The 18,375-nt window shown below is 42.8% G+C and overlaps 2 protein-coding genes across 5 annotated transcripts in view; one reads left to right on the forward strand and one right to left on the reverse strand.

Annotated features, from left to right (window-relative positions):
- The window catches only part of Dennd4c (DENN domain containing 4C), a 98,654-nt gene extending 92,352 nt beyond the window's left edge, over nucleotides 1–6,302 (forward strand). For all 4 annotated transcript variants that reach the window (XM_075945740.1, XM_075945739.1, XM_075945741.1 and 1 more), the window contains 4 exons: nucleotides 588–705; nucleotides 2,160–2,301; nucleotides 3,835–3,899; nucleotides 4,520–6,302. In XM_075945740.1, the coding sequence (XP_075801855.1) occupies nucleotides 588–705; nucleotides 2,160–2,301; nucleotides 3,835–3,899; nucleotides 4,520–4,656 (462 nt within the window). In that variant the 3' untranslated portion in view covers nucleotides 4,657–6,302. The remainder of the gene's footprint in view (nucleotides 1–587; nucleotides 706–2,159; nucleotides 2,302–3,834; nucleotides 3,900–4,519) is intronic.
- Nucleotides 6,303–8,965: 2,663 nt separating this feature from the next.
- On the reverse strand, nucleotides 8,966–11,960 carry Rps6 (ribosomal protein S6). Its single transcript, XM_075945745.1, has 6 exons — nucleotides 11,849–11,960; nucleotides 11,201–11,332; nucleotides 10,648–10,858; nucleotides 10,359–10,505; nucleotides 9,187–9,344; nucleotides 8,966–9,097 (listed from the first exon to the last, which is right to left on the reverse strand). The coding sequence occupies exons 1-6, from the start codon at nucleotides 11,852–11,854 to the stop codon at nucleotides 9,002–9,004; spliced, it is 750 nt and encodes a 249-aa protein (XP_075801860.1). The 5' UTR covers nucleotides 11,855–11,960; the 3' UTR covers nucleotides 8,966–9,001.
- Between the last annotated feature and the right edge of the window lie 6,415 nt (nucleotides 11,961–18,375).

The following is an 18,375-nucleotide window of genomic DNA, read 5'->3' on the forward strand; positions in this document are numbered from 1 at the left end:
GTGTCACCGTCTCTCCTGGAATATGCACAGCTGTCTTGTTTGAAAAGTCTCATCCATAACTTTCAGAGAATTTGTTAACAGGGAAGTTATGTAATTTATGTAAAGTAAATGCCTCACTAGTGATCACACTCAGGCCACCTCCAGGACCTGCCTCCTAAAGCCCTTATTGGGATCACCGTTGACAGGGAGCTGCATTTTATACATACTTTCATGATACTACACATTGGGAGATACCAGGCCCCAAACACACTTGGCACATAGCAGTCTTTCTTAAACATTATAAATTTTAGTTTGACTTGTTTAGCAGGTAGTGATTGAAAGAAGTTACCTTGTAAAGTTATAGACACTCTCATACTGTGTTTTACTAGACGTCGTTGTAATGATGGCTAACTTCTATGCCTTTGTACCATTTATAATGTCAGAAAAACTAAACTTATATGCCAGAAAATAATAAGGCAGTTTATCATCAGGTATTAATAAAAATTAAAGCTTTTGCTCAGAATTTTGGGTCTACAGTTAAAAAGAAAACTCATTAGATTTTATTACTGGTAAAAATTTGAGAAACTAATTTTATTAATCTCTTTTAGCTTCCTCTATCATCTTTGTCCCAGGACAGCAAACTTGTGTATATACAACTGTTATGGGATAATATCAACCTTCATCAGGAACCAGGAGAACCTCTATATGTCTCATGGAGGAACTTGAGTAAGTAAAAGAGAATCTAAGACACAACAGGGTTGGGCTTGGTAGCAATATTCCTTAAATCCCAACACTCAATAGGTGGATTTCTGTGAGTTCAGGTCAGTCAAGGCTAGATAACAGGTTTTCTGTAGCCCCAATAATAGATTTCTCTACCTATGCAGTAAGCCAGGTCAAGCCAAATTAAAAAGACTAGGTTTATTGGGCAAAGCATTCCTGTGTGACCTTTCCAGTCCCCCGGAGGTGAGGCAGGGGAAGGAAGCAGGTCTAGAGGAGGGGGCAGCTTAAATACCCTGTAGTTGAGGTCTTTCTGCAAGGGCAGGGTTTAGAGTGGGACTGGAGATTCCAGCTAAACATCCCGACTTTCTTGGATATATGGGCTACTTCCGGTTGGTATGGGACAACATAGGGAGGGGGAATTGAGAATCTGTGGGCTCATACTCAATGGGAGTTATGGCTGAAGAAGCATTTGGCTAACTGCCGTCCTGAAGACCTCAGGAATCTGTTTCTTGAGGAAGCAGAGAAGGCAAGTTGCTAGGAGAAAAAAAAAAAAGGTATATATATATATATCACTATGAGCAGGGCTAGCCATGGAAAGAATGGAGATTGCCAGTAAGAATGGAATGGACATGTGCCCTGGTTGTACAAAAGAGACAGAGCAGATATACCTTTCATTGGAACATTCTAGAAAACTTATAAGATGGAGGGTTCCATTTGCTGGACAAACCATTTATCCCGGGTAGGTGCTTGCTTGAGCCTGGAGAGTGGTACCAGCACTAATGTTCCTGGATCTTGGAGGGATACAGAGCTTCTTTTTCCTTTTTTTTTTGTTTTGTTTTGTTTTGTTTTGTTTTTGTTTTTCGAGACAGGGTTACTCTGTGTAATAATTCTATAATTCTGGCTGTGCTGGAACAATCTTCATAGACTACAGACTGGCCTTGAACTCACAGAGATCTGCCTGCCTCTGTCTCCTAAGTGCTGGGATTAAAGGCATGCACCACCACCGCCCAGCTTGGAGTTTCCTTTTGATTTTTTGAGACAGATTTTCTCCGTGTAGTCCTGGCTGTCCTGGAACTCACTCTGTATGTAGACCAGGCTGGTCTTAAACTCAGAGATCTACCAGACTTTGCCTCCAGAGTGCTGTGATTAAAGGTGTGTACCACCACTGCCCAGCCTCTGATTTTTATTTTTTTCTCTTCCGGTTCCCTTCTGGTGTACTCACAGTCAATAAAGGTTGTTCCTTCCCTACTAGTTTCTGGAATATAGTGGAGCATACGCCAGCCCCAGGGAAGAAGCTTTAAGTTTGAGAAAAGGGAAGAGGGTTACATGTTTTAGTAAGCACATTGTTATCACATGCTTTTACTGGCAAAAAGGAGGTGATTTTGAAGACCTCAAGATGACATAGCTCTGGAAACCTTGTTACTGCTTGGGAAACCTGCTCTCCATGTCTTGTTCTTTAGATTCTGAGAAGAAACCATCAGAGGAGCAGCAGGCAGCCAGCGCTTTAGTTGAGACTATCAGGCAGAGTATTCAGCAGAATGATGTTCTGAAGCCCATCAATCTGCTTTCCCAGCAAATGAAGCCGGATGTGAAAAGACAAAGGTAATGATCTCAGTATCTTTTTCTTTTCTTTTTTTTTTTTTTTTTTTTTTTGTTTTTTCGAGACAGGGTTTCTCTGTGATTTTGGAGCCTGTCCTGGAACTAGCTCTTGTAGACTAGGCTGGTCTCGAACTCACAAAGATCCGCCTGCCTCTGCTTCCTGAGTGCTGGGATTAAAGGCGTGCGCCACCACCGCCCGGCAGTTTCTTTTTCTTGATGCCACTCAATTTAACATTTTATGGTGTGTAATTGTAAAAGAAATGAGTATATTCAAATATATGCATTCATGTCTGACAGTGAGTCAGTCAAAGAATAGGTTAAATCTTAGCAAGGTAAGTCCTCGATGAAGGTGTATGGTATATTTTGGAAATGTTTCTCCTCTTCATTGGAAATGTTTGATGCACACCTTTAATCCCAGCACTCGGGGCACAGACGCAGTGAATTTTTAAACTTTTTGTGCCATCCTGTGATGACCTCACAATTTTTTTCTTGTTGGATACTATGAGATTAGAAATAGGATCAGTTTAGGAAAGTGTGGAACTACTTTCCTCATCCTTGTTATTGGGATCTGTACACATTCACATCTTGACTAAGTGCATTTTGTTGTGGAAGCTTTGTAAAAAGGGGAGGGGTGCATAATTATATCAAACGCTATGAATACCCCAGCATCCTCTCATTTTTTTGGATGTAAGTCCCTATATAATCTTGACTTGCCTGGAACTCAGTATGTAGACCAGGTTGACCTTGAACTCACAGTGCTTGTTCCACCATGATAAAAAATTCATCTCGCAGGTCCACCTCATTTATTTAATGTTTGTCATGCTAGGTAAGGGTTAGACTTTGGCTCTCATGTATGCTGGGCAAACACAGTACCACTTGGCCACAGCCCTAGAGCAATGGTACTGGTGTTCAAACCCAGGGAGTCTTGTGCATGTTCAGCCAGTGCTGTGTGTTTGAGCCACACCTCCCAACCCCCATTAACTCTTTTTAAAAGTTTAAAATTGGAGTTAATGGCTCATAGGATATTTTTTACATACAGAGTTTAGCATACCCTTCAACCAGCTTCCTCAAAGATGCCACACATACTCGAGGTGTTACGTGAAAGCAGGAATTACAGAGCTGCTAACCAAGTATGGAATTGATATGTTTTCACTGTATACTGCCAGATGTGCTGGTTTGTATCTGTAATCTCAGCACTTTGAAATTTGAGGCCAGTCTCCACTGCAAAGTGAGTTCAGGACACCCTGGGCTATAGTGAAACTCTAGTCACAAATCACCAAGGGCTGGAGAGATGGTGAGCATTGCCTTCTCTTCCAAATGTGCTGAGTTCAATTTCCAGCAACCACACGGTGGCTCACAACCATCTGTAACGAGGTCTGGTGCTCTCTTCTGGCCTGCAGGCATACATGTAGACAGAATATTGTATACATAATAAATAAATATTTTTAAAAAACACCAAACCAAAATCTCCATCTGCACGTTTTGTTTGCTATTTGTTGTTATTGACCACTTCAGAAAATTTCTTTCTTTTTATAGGAGTTTATACAGAGAAATCCTTTTCTTATCATTAGTGTCTCTGGGAAGAGAAAATATTGATATTGGTAAGTTGATTAATGGGGAATTATTTAAAAGACTTCAGTTTTATTTTCTAAATTGAAGGGGGGTTTTGTTTTCTAATGGAGCTGGTAGAAGTGTTAGGCCATATTCCTAGCATACAGGGACAAGAAAAATGAAGCTGGTATGAGTAAATAGTTGCCTTTAGAACGGCTGAAATGTGATCAGACAGCTTCCGACCCTGCCATCATGCCATGCCTTCTGCACCATTATGGACTATCCCTCTGGAATAAGCTAAACTAAAGCCTTTCTTTAAAAGCAAAACTGGGCCTGGTGCATTTGGGGACTAAGATTGGAGGATCACAAGTTGGAGGGCAGTGTGGGCTGTAAGACTGTTTTAAAACAGCAGGTGAGATGGCTCAGTGGATAGAGGCCACCTGCCACCAGGCCTGATAACCAAGTTTATCCCCAGGACCCACATGGATAGAAAACTTGAGTCCCTCAACTTTTCCTCTGACCTCCACACATACACTGTGACATGTATTCCCTACTCCATTCCACCCCCAAAAAATCAATTAAAAATAATCTGTGTCACATGACTCATGTTTTTAAGTACATAGCTTTTGATTAAAAAAATTACAATTGCATTTTTGAAAATGTTTTTCAGAGGCTTTTGACAATGAATATGGACTTGCATACAGAAGTCTATCTTCAGAGATTCTTGAAAAGTTACAGAAAATCGATGCCCCACCAAGTATGAGTGTGGAGTGGTGCAGGAAATGTTTTGGAGCGCCTCTCATTTAAATAAGATACATTCAAATTTTGGTAGAGTACTGGGGAAATAGATCCTGCCTGGAAACTTTCTAGTTTTTCCCCAAATCATGACTTGGTGAAAGCTGCAATGAAGTAACTCTTGGGGATAAAAATACAAAGAAACTGTAATTCATACTGAATCATCTCAGAATGTAAAATATCACTCAACTCCCTGAGGTTTATTGATGTTGGAAATTTTCAGTTCCTGACCTATTTCTCTGCCTCTGCTGAAAACAACCAAAACTATTATTGGATTTCACAGTATGTGTATAATTAATATTGTCATCTTTCTAGATACTTGGTTTTATTGAAGCTGCTGAGCTGGAAAATGGCAAATTAAATTTGCCTAACCCCAAAATAAGTGAAATATTTCAATTATAAGAGTAACTGTGTATGATTGTATATGTGTGGGGCTATGCGGTAGGTATGTGTGTGTCTATTTATTAAAATACTTAGATTGCATGTTGCAATAGTTTCTGGAAGGAGGCCTCAGTGACTACTAAATTGTAGTCAGCAGTTCCAAAAGCATCTAAAAGTCCTAACTGCCTTCCCTGTGACTTAAATTTTGTATTTTACCTTTTAAATTATGTTAGTAGGTTGTATCTTGTATATCCAGGTGCTCCTTTCCATCTTCTTCCAATACCAAATTAATCTATGATGCTTCCATCGGAATCCAATAGGTAAAATGAAATTAAACTTTGTAACCTACCGAAATTATCCAGAACTTACTTAAAATGCTAAGGTATATATAGTCTTTGACCCTGAAATCTTTATTCAGGCAGGCCAAATGTTGGCATTGATTACATTTTATAATCCTGATTTCTTGGGAGGCGGAGGTAGAGGCAGGAGGATAAGTTCAAGGCCAGCCTGAACAACTCCTATCTCAAATAAGTTGTAAGAAAGCCTGGAAATGCACTTCAGTGGTTAAGAGCATTTGGCTAGTTAGTATGTAAGTCCCTAGGTTTAGTTCCTAGTACCAAAAAAACACCCTGTGGCACAGAGAATTTGCACTGCACATAAAAGTTTTATTCTTGTATAATATTTTGATTTATATGCTTGTGAATAAGTGTGTATTTGTAAATACTGTTTTTTTAGGTTGAATCAATTAAGTCTTAAAACCTTAAAGCTTATTGAGCTTATTGCCAGTAAGTTTAAGAAAATCATGACCTCACAAAGCCCTACCTTGACATTTATTGTGCTTTTTGTTTAAAACATCCATTAACATAAGAACAGCAAATTTGCCTTAGTTGTCTGCATGGTTTAGAAAGCCAGTGGTTATTTGTGCACTTACAGTAATAGTGCAGGTGACTAAACCAGTTGACACATAAACTTACCTCAATATGGTACACATTAATAAATAGCATAAATTTTTTCTCCGTGGTGGGAACTTTTTAAAATTATGTACCAGCATTTCAACTTTAAAACTTGTTCATCTGACTTTGGAGAATTCTAGACTAAATTTTAAGTGTTAAGTAAAATATCAGAAAATTTGTAAAATGTTTATTACCTTCAAATTGGATCTTTTACAGTTTCATATATATATTTTTACAGCTTATACCTTAACAAACTTATTGACCCAATAAATTTATTATCTTGCATATATAAAATTAAGGTTGAATAAAAAGAAAAATCTAAAACTTGGTGTCTGTTGCATTTTTGATTGGGTGTTCCATTTCTGTTTTGGGATTTTTTTTCTGGTCTTTATAACCTGAATTGCTACTTGCCAAAGTATTTTACTACTTATAACTAGTAACTGCTAGTTGCTTAGTACCTTTTTGGTATAACTTTTTGTTTTGGGGGGCTGGAGAGATGGCTCAGAGGTTAAGAGCATTGCCTGCTCTTCCAAAGGTCCTGAGTTCAATTCCCGGCAACCACATGGTGGCTCACAACCATCTGTAATGGGGTCTGGTGCCCTCTTCTGGCCTGCAGGCATGCACACATACAGAATATTGTATACATAATAAATATTTTTTTTAAAAAATTTGTTTTGGCTTGTGTTTTTGGGACAGGGACTCCCTGGTTGTCCCGAAATTCACTGAGACCAGACTGGACTCTGCCTACCAAGTGCTGGGATTAAAGGTGTGCATCCCCACCAACTGGCTCAACACAGCTTTCTAGACATTTACAAGTCTTTGCTACCATCCATGAGAACTGTTGGAGCCCTGCCTGTCAAGGCCCTTGCTCTCTGGCCTTGAATTTAAGAGATCTACCTGCCTCTCTGCTGGGATTAAAGGGGTGTGCCACCACCATCTAGCTAAATCTTAACCTTTTTTTCCTTTTTTGGGGGGGAGGGTTTTCGAGACAGGGTTTCTCTGTTTAACAGCCGTGTTCTAGAACTAGTTCTGATAGACCAGGCTGGCCTTGAACTCAGAGATGAGAGATCTACCTCTCCTAAAGGATGGGATTAAAGGTGTGTGCACCAGTCTGGCACATCTTAATTTTACAGGCTTTCTCTAGCACCTTTATCACATTTAAGGGACAATCCCAAATTTTGAAAAGTTGAGGATCAGCAATCTTCAAAACTTACATTTTGCTTAACATCTTAGTTCTAGTACTGCAATTTTTTTTATGCTGACCCCAGCAACCTAAAAGGTCAACGACTTACAATTTTATCAAGTTTATAGAATTTAAGTAACACTTCATGGTAACCTCACTGATGGGCAGATGTCAAAAAGTACCCAGTTTAAGGTTATATGTACACTTCTATAGTGACCAAGTCATCTAATCATGTCTGAAATTTGCCAATCATAAGACTCAAAGCTTGGTTTTGTTACTGCATCCCTAGTAAGCAGGTAGAGCGTTAAAAATGTTTTCATTTAAGACTACATAGCCCCGTCTGTCATGGACTCCACTAACGAGCAGGCTGGCTGCCGCCTCCCATAAGCATTTGAAGTATTGGCTTTATATCTGAGTTGATCACAACACAGGTTATAAGCAGTGCTTTGTGCTTTACTATTTGAACTTGTATTACAATGTATGTAACACACCTTAACATCCTATTCTTTCCAGTCATGCTGGCACATAGACTAGCCTGGTACCAGGCCAGCCAGGCCTTGCCTTAGTAAAAACTAGTTTTATACAATTTAAGTCAAAGCTGGGTGTTGGCTGAAGCACAGCTTTGCCTCCAAGGCCAGCCTTGACCATAGGAAAACAGTTATGTCTTGGCAGGAGCAAAGACTGTGGCCAGCTTCAGCCTGAGCACAGGATGAAATATCAACTGCCGGGAAGAGAGGTCTAAGATGTGATGTCATAAGCTAAGCACTACAAAGACCAAGGAGTGTAATGTTCACAGCCAGTATTAACTTCCAGGATCTCTTCAACATTAAAGTCAGCATTTAGTAGGACTCGATAGTGGTTTTAGTAGCCTTAAAATTAAGTCTGACTTGAACAGCTGAGAGCTACATGACTAACCAGTTAAAGTGACACCATTTACCTAGTGTTCTACAAATACAAAGGTTCCCAAGTTTTCATTTGAGGTGGCTTTGCTCTGTGCAGTCTGTTCACCCTCTTCTTTTGGCTAACCTGTGAATGGTGCCCTAGCAGCCAGAGAGAAGAACCTTAAATTACTGGATCAGAATTTCTAAGCCTGTCCTCTGAAGGACATTTCCCATTTTACTTGTGCTTGCAAAACACCTTTGGTCTAAACGACAAAGTTATGCCTAACAAAAAGAATCTGTTACATGGGTTCTGCCTTGTGGAACAGCTGTTTTAGACTGGATGCCCATCAGCAGTAGAGGCCTAGGTTTAACCCTAAAACAACTGATAAACAAATTGCCTTGCCCTTCACCAAAAATGCAACCAAGTAGGCTATATTCACTGTAGAAATTATGGTATACTACAGGGCTAGGGAGAGGTAGGAGTGGATAACACCTTTTTGGGGCAAAATGGCTTCTTTGTGAAACAGCCCTGGCTATCCCAGAATTCGCTTTGTAGAGCAGACTGGCCTTGAACTTGAGATCCACCTGCTTATGTCCCCCAAGAGCTGAGACTAAAGGTGTGTGACACCAGCAAGGCTGTATTTCCAGAACTAGTTAAAACTTAATCTTATGTACTGAGTCATTTATTGCCTCATCTATACTTAAGAAAAATCCCTAGTCCTAGCACTCCAAGACAGGCGTATCTTTGTTAGTTCAAGGCCAGCCTAGTCTGCAAGAGCTAGTTCCAGGATAAAAGCACATAATTTAAATAGGAACACTTTCCCCTTATTTCTAGCACAACCCAGTGAGTTCATTTCTGACTCACTCCTTTTCAACTTCACTTATCCAGTTACACAACTAATAAAAAAATCAATAAAGGAGACTCAAGGTCTGATCATTTATTTGTTACCCTTACAAACTTATTTTTGACTGGACTCAGACTTAGAAGTAGAAGCTCTCAGCGAGGACAGCCTTCGCCTCTTGGCAATCTGTTCCTGGCGCTTTTCTTTGGCTTCCTAAACAAGAAAAAACAAGTAACAGTTAAGGATTTCTCCGGGCAAAAAATGCAAACCCAGTGGCAGTTCTGCATTGTTACCCGTCTTACCTTCATTCTCTTGGCCAAAAGTTTAGCATATTCTGCAGCCTCCTCCTTGTTTTTCTTTGTTCGTTGCTTCTTCAGAGCAATACGCCTGCGTTTGTGTTGCAGAACACGCGGAGTCACAAGACGCTGAATCTTGGGTGCCTTGGTCCTGGGCTTCTTACCTAAAAATACAGATTATCAGCACTTCTGAATGTCGTTGCCGGATGGGTGTACCCACTGGTGTAGCACACAATGCCCCAATTCAGGCCTTATCCACTCAATGCCAGTGTTGTACTCAAAAAGATTTTACAAGTCTTCCTGATCCTGTGGTCCACATTTTCTAAACTCCACATTTTCAATTTCCCATATGCTTGAGTTGACGGTCTACATTGTACTACAATTCAAGAGTTACTATCAGCCGGGCGGTGGTGGCGCACGCCTTTAATTCCAGCACTCAGGAGGCACAGGCAGGCGGTTCACTGTGAGTTCAAGGCCAGCCTGGTCTACAGCTAGTTCCAGGACAGGCTCCAAAGCTACAGAGAAACCCTGTCTTGAAAAACAAAAAAAAGTGTTACTACCGAAATTATTTTTTTAGCTTTGCGGATTTGCAAACATTTACAGCCTCTCTAGGAACAGAATCCTAATGTAATCTCACATCACAAACCCTTTATTGAAAAAGATGGACATCCAAGTTCTGCTATAGTTGAGCTACTCATCCCATGAGAGGACCATTTTTCAACTCTTGACAACAAAGTTACATTTCCTCTAGTATCACACTTCTAGTACATGTGCACCTCAGCAGTCTTGTGCTTCCTATAGACATTAACATGTCATTGCTGCTGTGGCTCTTCATGAGTATGTTGCTTTACAAATATGCATTTTTTCTTGCTCCCAAATCCCAAACACTCCCTTATAAAGTATAACCCATATCCCAAAGATTGGAAAAAAAAATCAGGCCATTTATCAGATGAACGTTTCCTTTGGTGATCCAAAACACTAATTTTGAACCTGACCTCCCCAAGAAAGAATGGTCTCCTTCAAGTTATTCTACCTCCTGCATGAAAATCCTTTTAAAGAAAATTTCAAAAGTAATCTTACAATTTCCAATCCTTGCCACTCCTAACCCCAAAGCCATGAACTTCACTGTCCAGACTCCAGGCAAACAATGCAGCTACAAGACAATACACAATCCTTACCTTCTTTGTTTAAAGGCTTTCTGACAACGTACTGGCGGACATCATCTTCTTTAGAAAGATTAAAAAGCTTTCGGATTCTGCTAGCTCTTTTAGGTCCCAACCGACGAGGCACAGTAGTATCTGTCAGTCCAGGAATATCCTTCTCTCCTTAGGAGAAACAATCACAACAAAAACATTAAGTTTTTACCACAATTTAATGTTTAATTAGTAATTCCTAACTGTTCCTCAATCACCATGCAGATCAAGTTCCAGGGCAACCAATTTCAATAAACTTTAATAAAATCCTCACCTTTTTTTACAATAACCAAGTTGAGAACACTCAGATTGGCATCCACAATGCATCCTCGGACAGATTTGCGCTTCCTCTCTCCGGTTCTCCTTGGTCTATAACAAGAATGTCCCTTACTCAACAGCAGGCGCACTCTGCCATGGGTCAGGACACCTTGTTTCATGGGAAAACCTTGTTTGTCATTGCCGCCACTGATTCGGACCACGTAACCCTAAATTGGAAAAAAAAAAAGGTACATTTACCAGTTCTGTTCCAATCTATAAAATGTAGGATTTTGACCTCTAATGAGCCACACCTAAGCAGAGAAAATAACCTCATGTTGTCTACATTTCCAAATTAAGTTCAACGAGCAAATTCTCCACTACTAACCAACCAGGTTTTACCAATCATCATGAAGGGCTTCCAAAGGCCTGAATTATAACTCCTCTTGGCTCTTCTCCCCAGCTTTATCTACTACCAAACTCCAAAGCAACTCTATTAGCCCAGCTCTGTCAAACGCCGACAGTCCTCACAACCACTGCGAAGAGCTGGGAAATCCTGCCAGTATCATTACCTTCCACTCTTCACCCAGGGCATCGGCAGCCACTTCCGTGGCCATGCGCTTCTCATAGAAGGTCCGAAGTTTGCGTTCATCGTCCACTTCGATGAGTTTCTGGCAGCCGGTGGCTGGGAAGGAGATATTCAGCTAGGAATTTAAAAGGGGGTAAAAAGGAAACCTTACTTAGAAGACACGCAACGTCAACAATTCGGTCGCGTAACGTTTTGTTGCATGCAGCAGAAAACTCGAGATACGGACTCTTCCTCCCTGCAAGCCCGAGCATGGGTTAAGTACCACATTAGTGGAATATGGATTCCTCCAGCTCTGTGGAATGCGATGAGGCCGCCAGAGCGCCCCTCACGATCCCGGAACGCAGAGCACGCGGTGACGCGGGGCCACGAGCAGCCGGACCGCCCGCCGCACCGCGGGCTGAGCCTCTGACCCGGCTATGCCGGGTCGGGAGCCGGGCGCCGCCATTGAGCCACGTCCGCCGTTCCAACGCCGTAATCGGCTGCCATCCGCGCTCCCGGGGAGCCCCAAGCCCACGAGAGAGAGCATCCTCCTGCCTCAGCCCCTTCCCCACCTGCGGCGGAGGCAATGATGCGCTCTGGCGCTCGCACTAAGCCTCCCCGCTGTCACTGAGGCCCGGCCACCACCTCCTACCTTCATCTTCGCACAGCCGACCGCCCAGGAGGCGCCACGAAAAAGAGACCTAACTTCCGCTTAACCCAGGTCACATAACGCTCTCAAGTCTCGCGAGACTGGCCTGCGCCGGAGCCGGCGGAAGCGAGTCCAGAGGGGTGGTACTTCCGGGGGTGGACTACTAGCGTGCCGAGAGGCGTCCTCTTTGCGGAGTGGTGCTTGGGCTTCCTGGTTTTTCCGGAGAGGGGGACTGGTCATTTGTGTTGCGGGTTCGCCGCTTCCTCGGTGCTGTTTTCCGCCTCGGCGTGAGTCTGGTCTACGCCGCGGAGCCGAATCTCGGTTCCTGACCCTGGCGTCTAGTGGTCCTAAGTGGGAAAGCGCGCTTGGGCTAGCCCCTCCTCTCTGCGAAAGATTTCCAGTGCAGGATTTTTGTTCTGATCCCAGCGATCGGCAGCAAGAAATCCTGAACGTCGTGCTTTGTCGTGCATCTGTCAGTGTGACTTCTCTAGTCGCCGGGTCGCAGAAGCTAAGTAGTCACATTTTTCCCAGCACAGACAACCGTCAGATGCCTCGGAGTCTTGAGTCTTCCTACTTTTTCTTACGCCATCTTTTTCCCTTTTGCGAGTTGGCTGCCTCTGCCTCCAGAGTGACCCGCTTGTTTCTACATCTCTTGTGCTGGGACTACAGAAGTGAGCCATCAACCAGCTATCAGCGCTAAACTTTCCCTTAATCATGTTACCTAAAGTAGGATCCCACCTTCCTCTACTGTAGCATTGGTTTCATATTGGTTGTTCGTTACACATAAATGATTGAACGGTCTGCCCTTGTCCTAGATGGTCAACGCTCAGGTTTTTAGTTCAGGCATCCCCAGGATGCTGCTAAGTACATGCCATGAAATATGAATGTGTTCAGTAAGTATCTGTTAAATGATTATCGCTTAAGCCCTAGATGTGTTAGTTTAGACTGTAGTAGTATGGAACCAACCAGCAGAGGGATCTCCAAACAGTATTTTTTTTTAAATATTTATTTATTTATTTATTTATTTATTTATTATGTATACAATATTCTGTCTGTATGCCTGAAGGCCAGAAGAGGGCGCCAGACCTCTTTACAGGTGGTTGTGAGCCACCATGTGGTTGCTGGGAATTGAACTCAGGACCTTTGGAAGAGCAGTCAGTGCTCTTAGCCACTGAGCCGTCTCTCCAGCCCTCCAAACAGTATTTTTTTTTAAATATTTATTTATTATGTTTACAATATTCTGTCTACATGTATGCCTGCAGGCCACAAGAGGGCACCAGACCCCACTACAGATGGTTGTGAGTCACCATGTGGTTGCTGGGAACTGAACTCAGGACCTTTGGAAGAGCAGGTGAAGCTCTTAACCTCTGAGCCATCTCTCCAGCCCTCCAAACAGTATTTTTGTAGCTCTTAGTAGTACAAAAAGATGGAGGTGGTGGCAGACTAGATCATGTTTTGACTAGTTCCCCCAAAACATTCCTGGGATAACCAGGAGACTCTACTTACAATCGATATCCAGAAATAACTTTTTTTTTTTTTTTTGGTTTTTCGAGACAGGGTTTTTCTGTGGTTTTGGAGCCTGTTCTGGAACTAGCTCTTGTATACCAGGCTGGTCTCGAACTCACGGAGATCCACCTGCCTCTGCCTCCCAAGTGCTGGGATTAAAGGCGAGCGCCACCACCGCCCGGCTTGTTTATTTTTTTTTTTAAGGTCTCACTGTGTAGCCCTGATTGGCCGAGAATCCGATATATAGTCTGGCCAGGAAACCACAGAGTTCCTGCCTCTGTCTCCTGAATGCTGCGATTATAGGAGTGGGCCAGCACACCAGATTATTGTCTATTATATTTTTAATGCTTTTTCTTTTCACTTCAAGAAAACAAACTATTAGGGCTGGAGAGATGGCTCAGAGGTTAAGAGCATTGACTGCTCTTCCAGAGGTCCTGAGTTCTATTCCCAGCAACCACATGGTGGCTCACAGCCATCTGTAATGAGATCTGGTCCCCTCTTCTGGCATGCAAGCGTACATGGAAGGAATGCTGTATAAATAATAAATAAATAAATCTTTAAAAATAAAAGAAAGAAAAAAAACTATCCAGTGTTTAAAAAACTTAGTAATTCCAGCCTCCTGGGCTCCGTTGACACCTGGACATGTATGTACATATCCTGTCCATGTGCATGATACACACAACTACAAATGAATTGTAAAAATAGTAAAATTTAGGGGGCTGGAGAGCTGGCTCATGGATTAAGAGTATTGACTGCTCTTCCCTAGGACCTGGGTTCTCGGCACCCATACAGCCAGGATCTGATATATTTTTCTAGCTTCCGCACACAGCGTGAAGGTGCTGCACAGACATACGTGCAGACAAAACACTAATGCACAAAATAATAAAAGGTTTTAAAGAACAAGTATATAAAGTTTTCAGTGTGCATTTCAGGAATGTTAAATGTACTTAACTTTGTTGTCCAACATCTCTCAGTCATTTTCATCTTGTAAAAGGTGAACTTCATCTTTTTCTTAAATAAAGACTTTTTTTAAAAATATTTATTTATTATGTATACAATATTCTGTCTGCATGTATGCCTGCAGGCCAGAAGAGGGTACCAGACCTCATTACAGATGGTTGTGAGCCACCATGTGGTAGCTGGGAATTGAACTCAGGACCTTTGGAAGAGCAGGCAATGCTCTTAACCACTGAGCCATCTCTCCAGCCCTTAAATAAAGACTTTTGTTTTGTTTTTTGAGAGGTCTCTGTATAGCTCTTTCTGTCTGGAACTTGCTCTGTAGTCCAGGCAGGCCTTGAACTCAGAGATCTGCCTGCCAAGGGCTGGGATTAAAGGCGTGTGCCACCACCACCCAGTGAAAAAGAATATTTTAAATTATGTGTATGTGGGTGTGTATGTTCATGTGCGTGCAAGTGCTGGAGGAGGCCAGAGGTATTGGGTCCCCCGAGAGCTGGAGTTAATAGGCAGTTGTGAGCCACCCACACAAGTGCTTGCTGGATTATAGAGCAGCTTCTCCCTTGTTTTAATTTTTTGAGACAGGATTATACTATGTCACCCATGTTAGGAACTCACAATTCTGCCTATTCCTCCCAAGAGTAAAGTAGTTCTGTTTTTAATTTTTGAAAAATTAAAAATGTATTTTATGCAATGACATCACAATTATAGAAAGACTTGTTGCCTGATTTTTATTTTGAGTATGGGTATTTTGCATGTATGTCTGTACACCACTTGCAGGCCTGAAACCCTCAGTTATCAGAAGGTGTCTGGTCAGATTGTTAGGCCTGCCATTGGTGGTGTGTGCCTTTAACCCCAGCACTGTGTGTGGAGCCCAGACAGGACTGTTGCCACAAATTCCTGGCCAGCTTGGTCTACATAATATATTCCAGGACGGGCAGGAGTACATAGTGAGAACCTGTCTCCAGTAACAAGCAAACAGACGATTGGGGGTGGGGGGAGTGATACTGAGGCTTTTCCTGGAGGCTTTCACTAGCACATGCTGTGTCAAACTTGGTACTGTCGCCCAGGGTGGCTCCTGATCCTCAGGCTGCTTCCTCTCAAGTGCTGGTATTATTGTAGACCTGGGCTACCGCTAATCTGATCATAAAGATTGGTCTTTAATTTTAATTACTTTAGTTCTTATATTAGGTCATTGATCCACTTTGAGGTTTGTTTGTTTTTGAAACGGAGTCTCACTGTGTTTCCCAGGCTGGCCTCTTAGTCTCTGAATTCAAGCAGTCCTGTCCCCAGCCTTCTAGGAGGTTGGAATTACAAGGCACAGACCATTGCAAAACGTGGAGCTGTTATCCTAATGTGCCTCTCCAGAGGTGGAATCGGCCTCTTCTGTGTGTGGGTATCCAGTTGTTCTAGCACTACACGGGATGGGGGCTCTACCTCACAGATAGGCACTCACGGTATGGGTTCATTTCTACACACTTGACCTGTTTCTTTGGTCTGGATGCCAGTTCATGTTGTTTTGATTGCCATAATTTTGTAAGATTCCTAGAGTCAGGCCTGTAACACTAACACTCAGTAAGTAGAGGGTGGAGAGTCACTAATTTTAGGCCAGCCTCCACTACCTAGCAAGACCTCCTCATCTCAAATACAAAACACATATGCACATGAAATTACCTATGAGCAACTGTCTGGGGCACATAGGGAGACCCCGTCTTAAAACAAGTGAGATGAACACAGTAGCTCACTCCTTTAATCATAGCACTCTGCAAGCAGAGGCAGATGGATCTCTGTGAGTTGGAGGCCAACCTGGTCTATAGAGAGTTCCAGGACAGCCAAAGCTATGAAGAGAGAACCTGTCTCAAAACAAGCAAACAAAAGTGAGGGAGAGAGAGGCAGAGATGGGGGAGCTGCTGTGGGATAGAGAAGACATGGGGCCGAATCCTTTGAACTAGGTATAAAGTGTTAGTTTGTACTCATCTGTTTTGAATTGGGTACTGCTTGGTGGTTAGATAGGATCTGGAACTTGGGGGCACACCTATCCCCCAGAGCTTGGTCTCTAAAATCTATGACCTACGCAGAAAATCATACATTCTCTAGCAAATTCCACTGACTTCAGATCTAGAGCAGATACACAACAAAATAAATCTAGACTATTTGTGCTAGAAAGAAAGTAATAATTTACCGGGCAGTGGTGGCACCTCTAATCCCAGCACTTGGGAGGCAGAGGGCAGGCAGATCTCTGTGAGTTCGAGACCAGCCTGGTATACAAGAGCTAGTTCCAGGACAGGCTCCAAAGCCACAGAGAAACCCTGTCTTGAAAAACAAAAAAACAAACAAACAAACCACCAACTGTGCAGAGGACATGGGTTCGAGTCCCAGCACGCACATGACAACTGTCTGACACTCTCACACAGGCATTCGTGCAAATAAAATAAAAATAAATAAATTTTTAAAAAAAGGGGGGGGGGCAAAGGGTAAGGATTTCTGACTGAGTATGAAGAAAGCCATAGGGCAAATTCAGAATGTGTGATGTGCTGTTCCACGTACCAGCTGGTTTGAAGTTTTAGATAGCGGCATCGTATGTCTGTCTGTCTTGGTGGTACAAATTTGCCATAATTTAGCACTCTGGGTGAGGCAAGAAGATCCCGAGTGTAAGGTCAGCCTTAGGTGTATAACAAATGTTCCTGTGAGTTGTTGGTTTCAGGAGCACGTAGGGATACCAAAGGCCATGGATGCTCCAGTTCCTTGTGTAAAATAGCGACACACTGCTGCACACATCCAGCTTCCTGTGCTCTTTAAACCCAGATCACTTACGACGCCTAAGACAGAACAAACGCTGTGTGAATAGCTGTCTTACTGTATTTTTAGAGGAGCAATGCAAGAAGAGGGCTCCAAATGTTCGCTGTGTGTGCAGTTTCTTCTTTTCCCAAATAGTCAAGATTATCGTATCTAGAAACAGCTTCCATGAATGCAGAGTGAGCCATGTGAGAGGAAGAAGAAACACCAGCCAGGCAGGGTGGTGTGTGCCTGGACTCCAGGACTCTGGAGGGGTCAGCAAGAGGGTCAGTACTTGAAGGCCAGCCTCAACTATAATGCAGAGGCCATCCTAGACTAGCTGCAGATCCAACCAACCAGTCAGCTGTGGGTGCATGTTTCTAATTCCAGTGTCAGCACGTTAAGAAAGGAACACCAAGAGTTGGAAAACCAGCCTGGGGCTAAGCAGTGAGTTGCAGAGTAGCCCGGGCTAACTACTGAGACCCTTTCCCCAACCAAACAATAAATGCAGGAAGAGAAGTTGTAGGGGAGGAAATGGGTTCTAGTGTTTCAGAGAGCTCTTTCTAGCCCAGCTAGGGTCGGGGAGAGATTAGATACACAAAGTGCATTTTTAAGGCCGATTTCTAACTATAAGGAAGAAAGTATAAGGGTGGCACACTTTATCATACACGTGAAAGGAAGGTTGGGAACTCTTGTAACCCTGCTGTAACTGTCCTCGGGAGCAGGGTTGACATGGCTCTCTCACCCTTTGAATCCGGATCTAACAGATACTTTTACAGAAGTGTGGAATATAAGATCAGGCATATTGTTTGTGTATCTCTGTGTTCGTGTTTCTGTCCTTTGAGGCAAGGTTTCATATAGCCCAAGCTGCTCTCAAACTTGTATAGATGAGGGTGATCTTCCTGCCTCTGGCTTCTGAGCACTGGGATTACAGACATGTAGCACCATGTCTGGTAGATCTGGCATTTGTTTGTTTTATGCATAACATTTTATCTGCATGTGTGTTAGTAATTCCAAAGGCGAGAATAAGACCACTGTTTGGTTGGAAAGCCCCACTTGATCCAGAAAGCTCCATTCCTGTCTCTCTCTCCAAATCCTGGCCACTCAAAGAGCCTTTGAAGCCAAGAAGCCCAGTTCTGCATTCTTGGTGGTTAGGGTTAGGACAGCTTCCTCCTCTGAAGTTGTCAGCCACCCAAGTCCCCATCTAAAGTGGCCATCAGCTTTTGACCACACTTGGGCACAAACCCAGCTTGTGGCGGACACATCATCACCCCTCGCCTCCAATCTATATGATC

This window comes from Microtus pennsylvanicus, chromosome 13, assembly GCF_037038515.1.
Source record: "Microtus pennsylvanicus isolate mMicPen1 chromosome 13, mMicPen1.hap1, whole genome shotgun sequence".
NCBI classification, from domain to species: Eukaryota; Metazoa; Chordata; class Mammalia; order Rodentia; family Cricetidae; genus Microtus; species Microtus pennsylvanicus.

What these genes read in the sequence shown, in the direction of transcription:
- Rps6 (XM_075945745.1), bottom strand. An exon ending in CTTGGTTATTGTAAAAAAAG is followed by an intron (nt 10,506 to 10,647) that starts GTGAGGATTTTA and finishes GTTTCTCCTAAG; the next exon opens with GAGAGAAGGATATTCCTGGA. An exon ending in TTTTGGCCAAGAGAATGAAG is followed by an intron (nt 9,098 to 9,186) that starts GTAAGACGGGTA and finishes TTTCTTGTTTAG; the next exon opens with GAAGCCAAAGAAAAGCGCCA.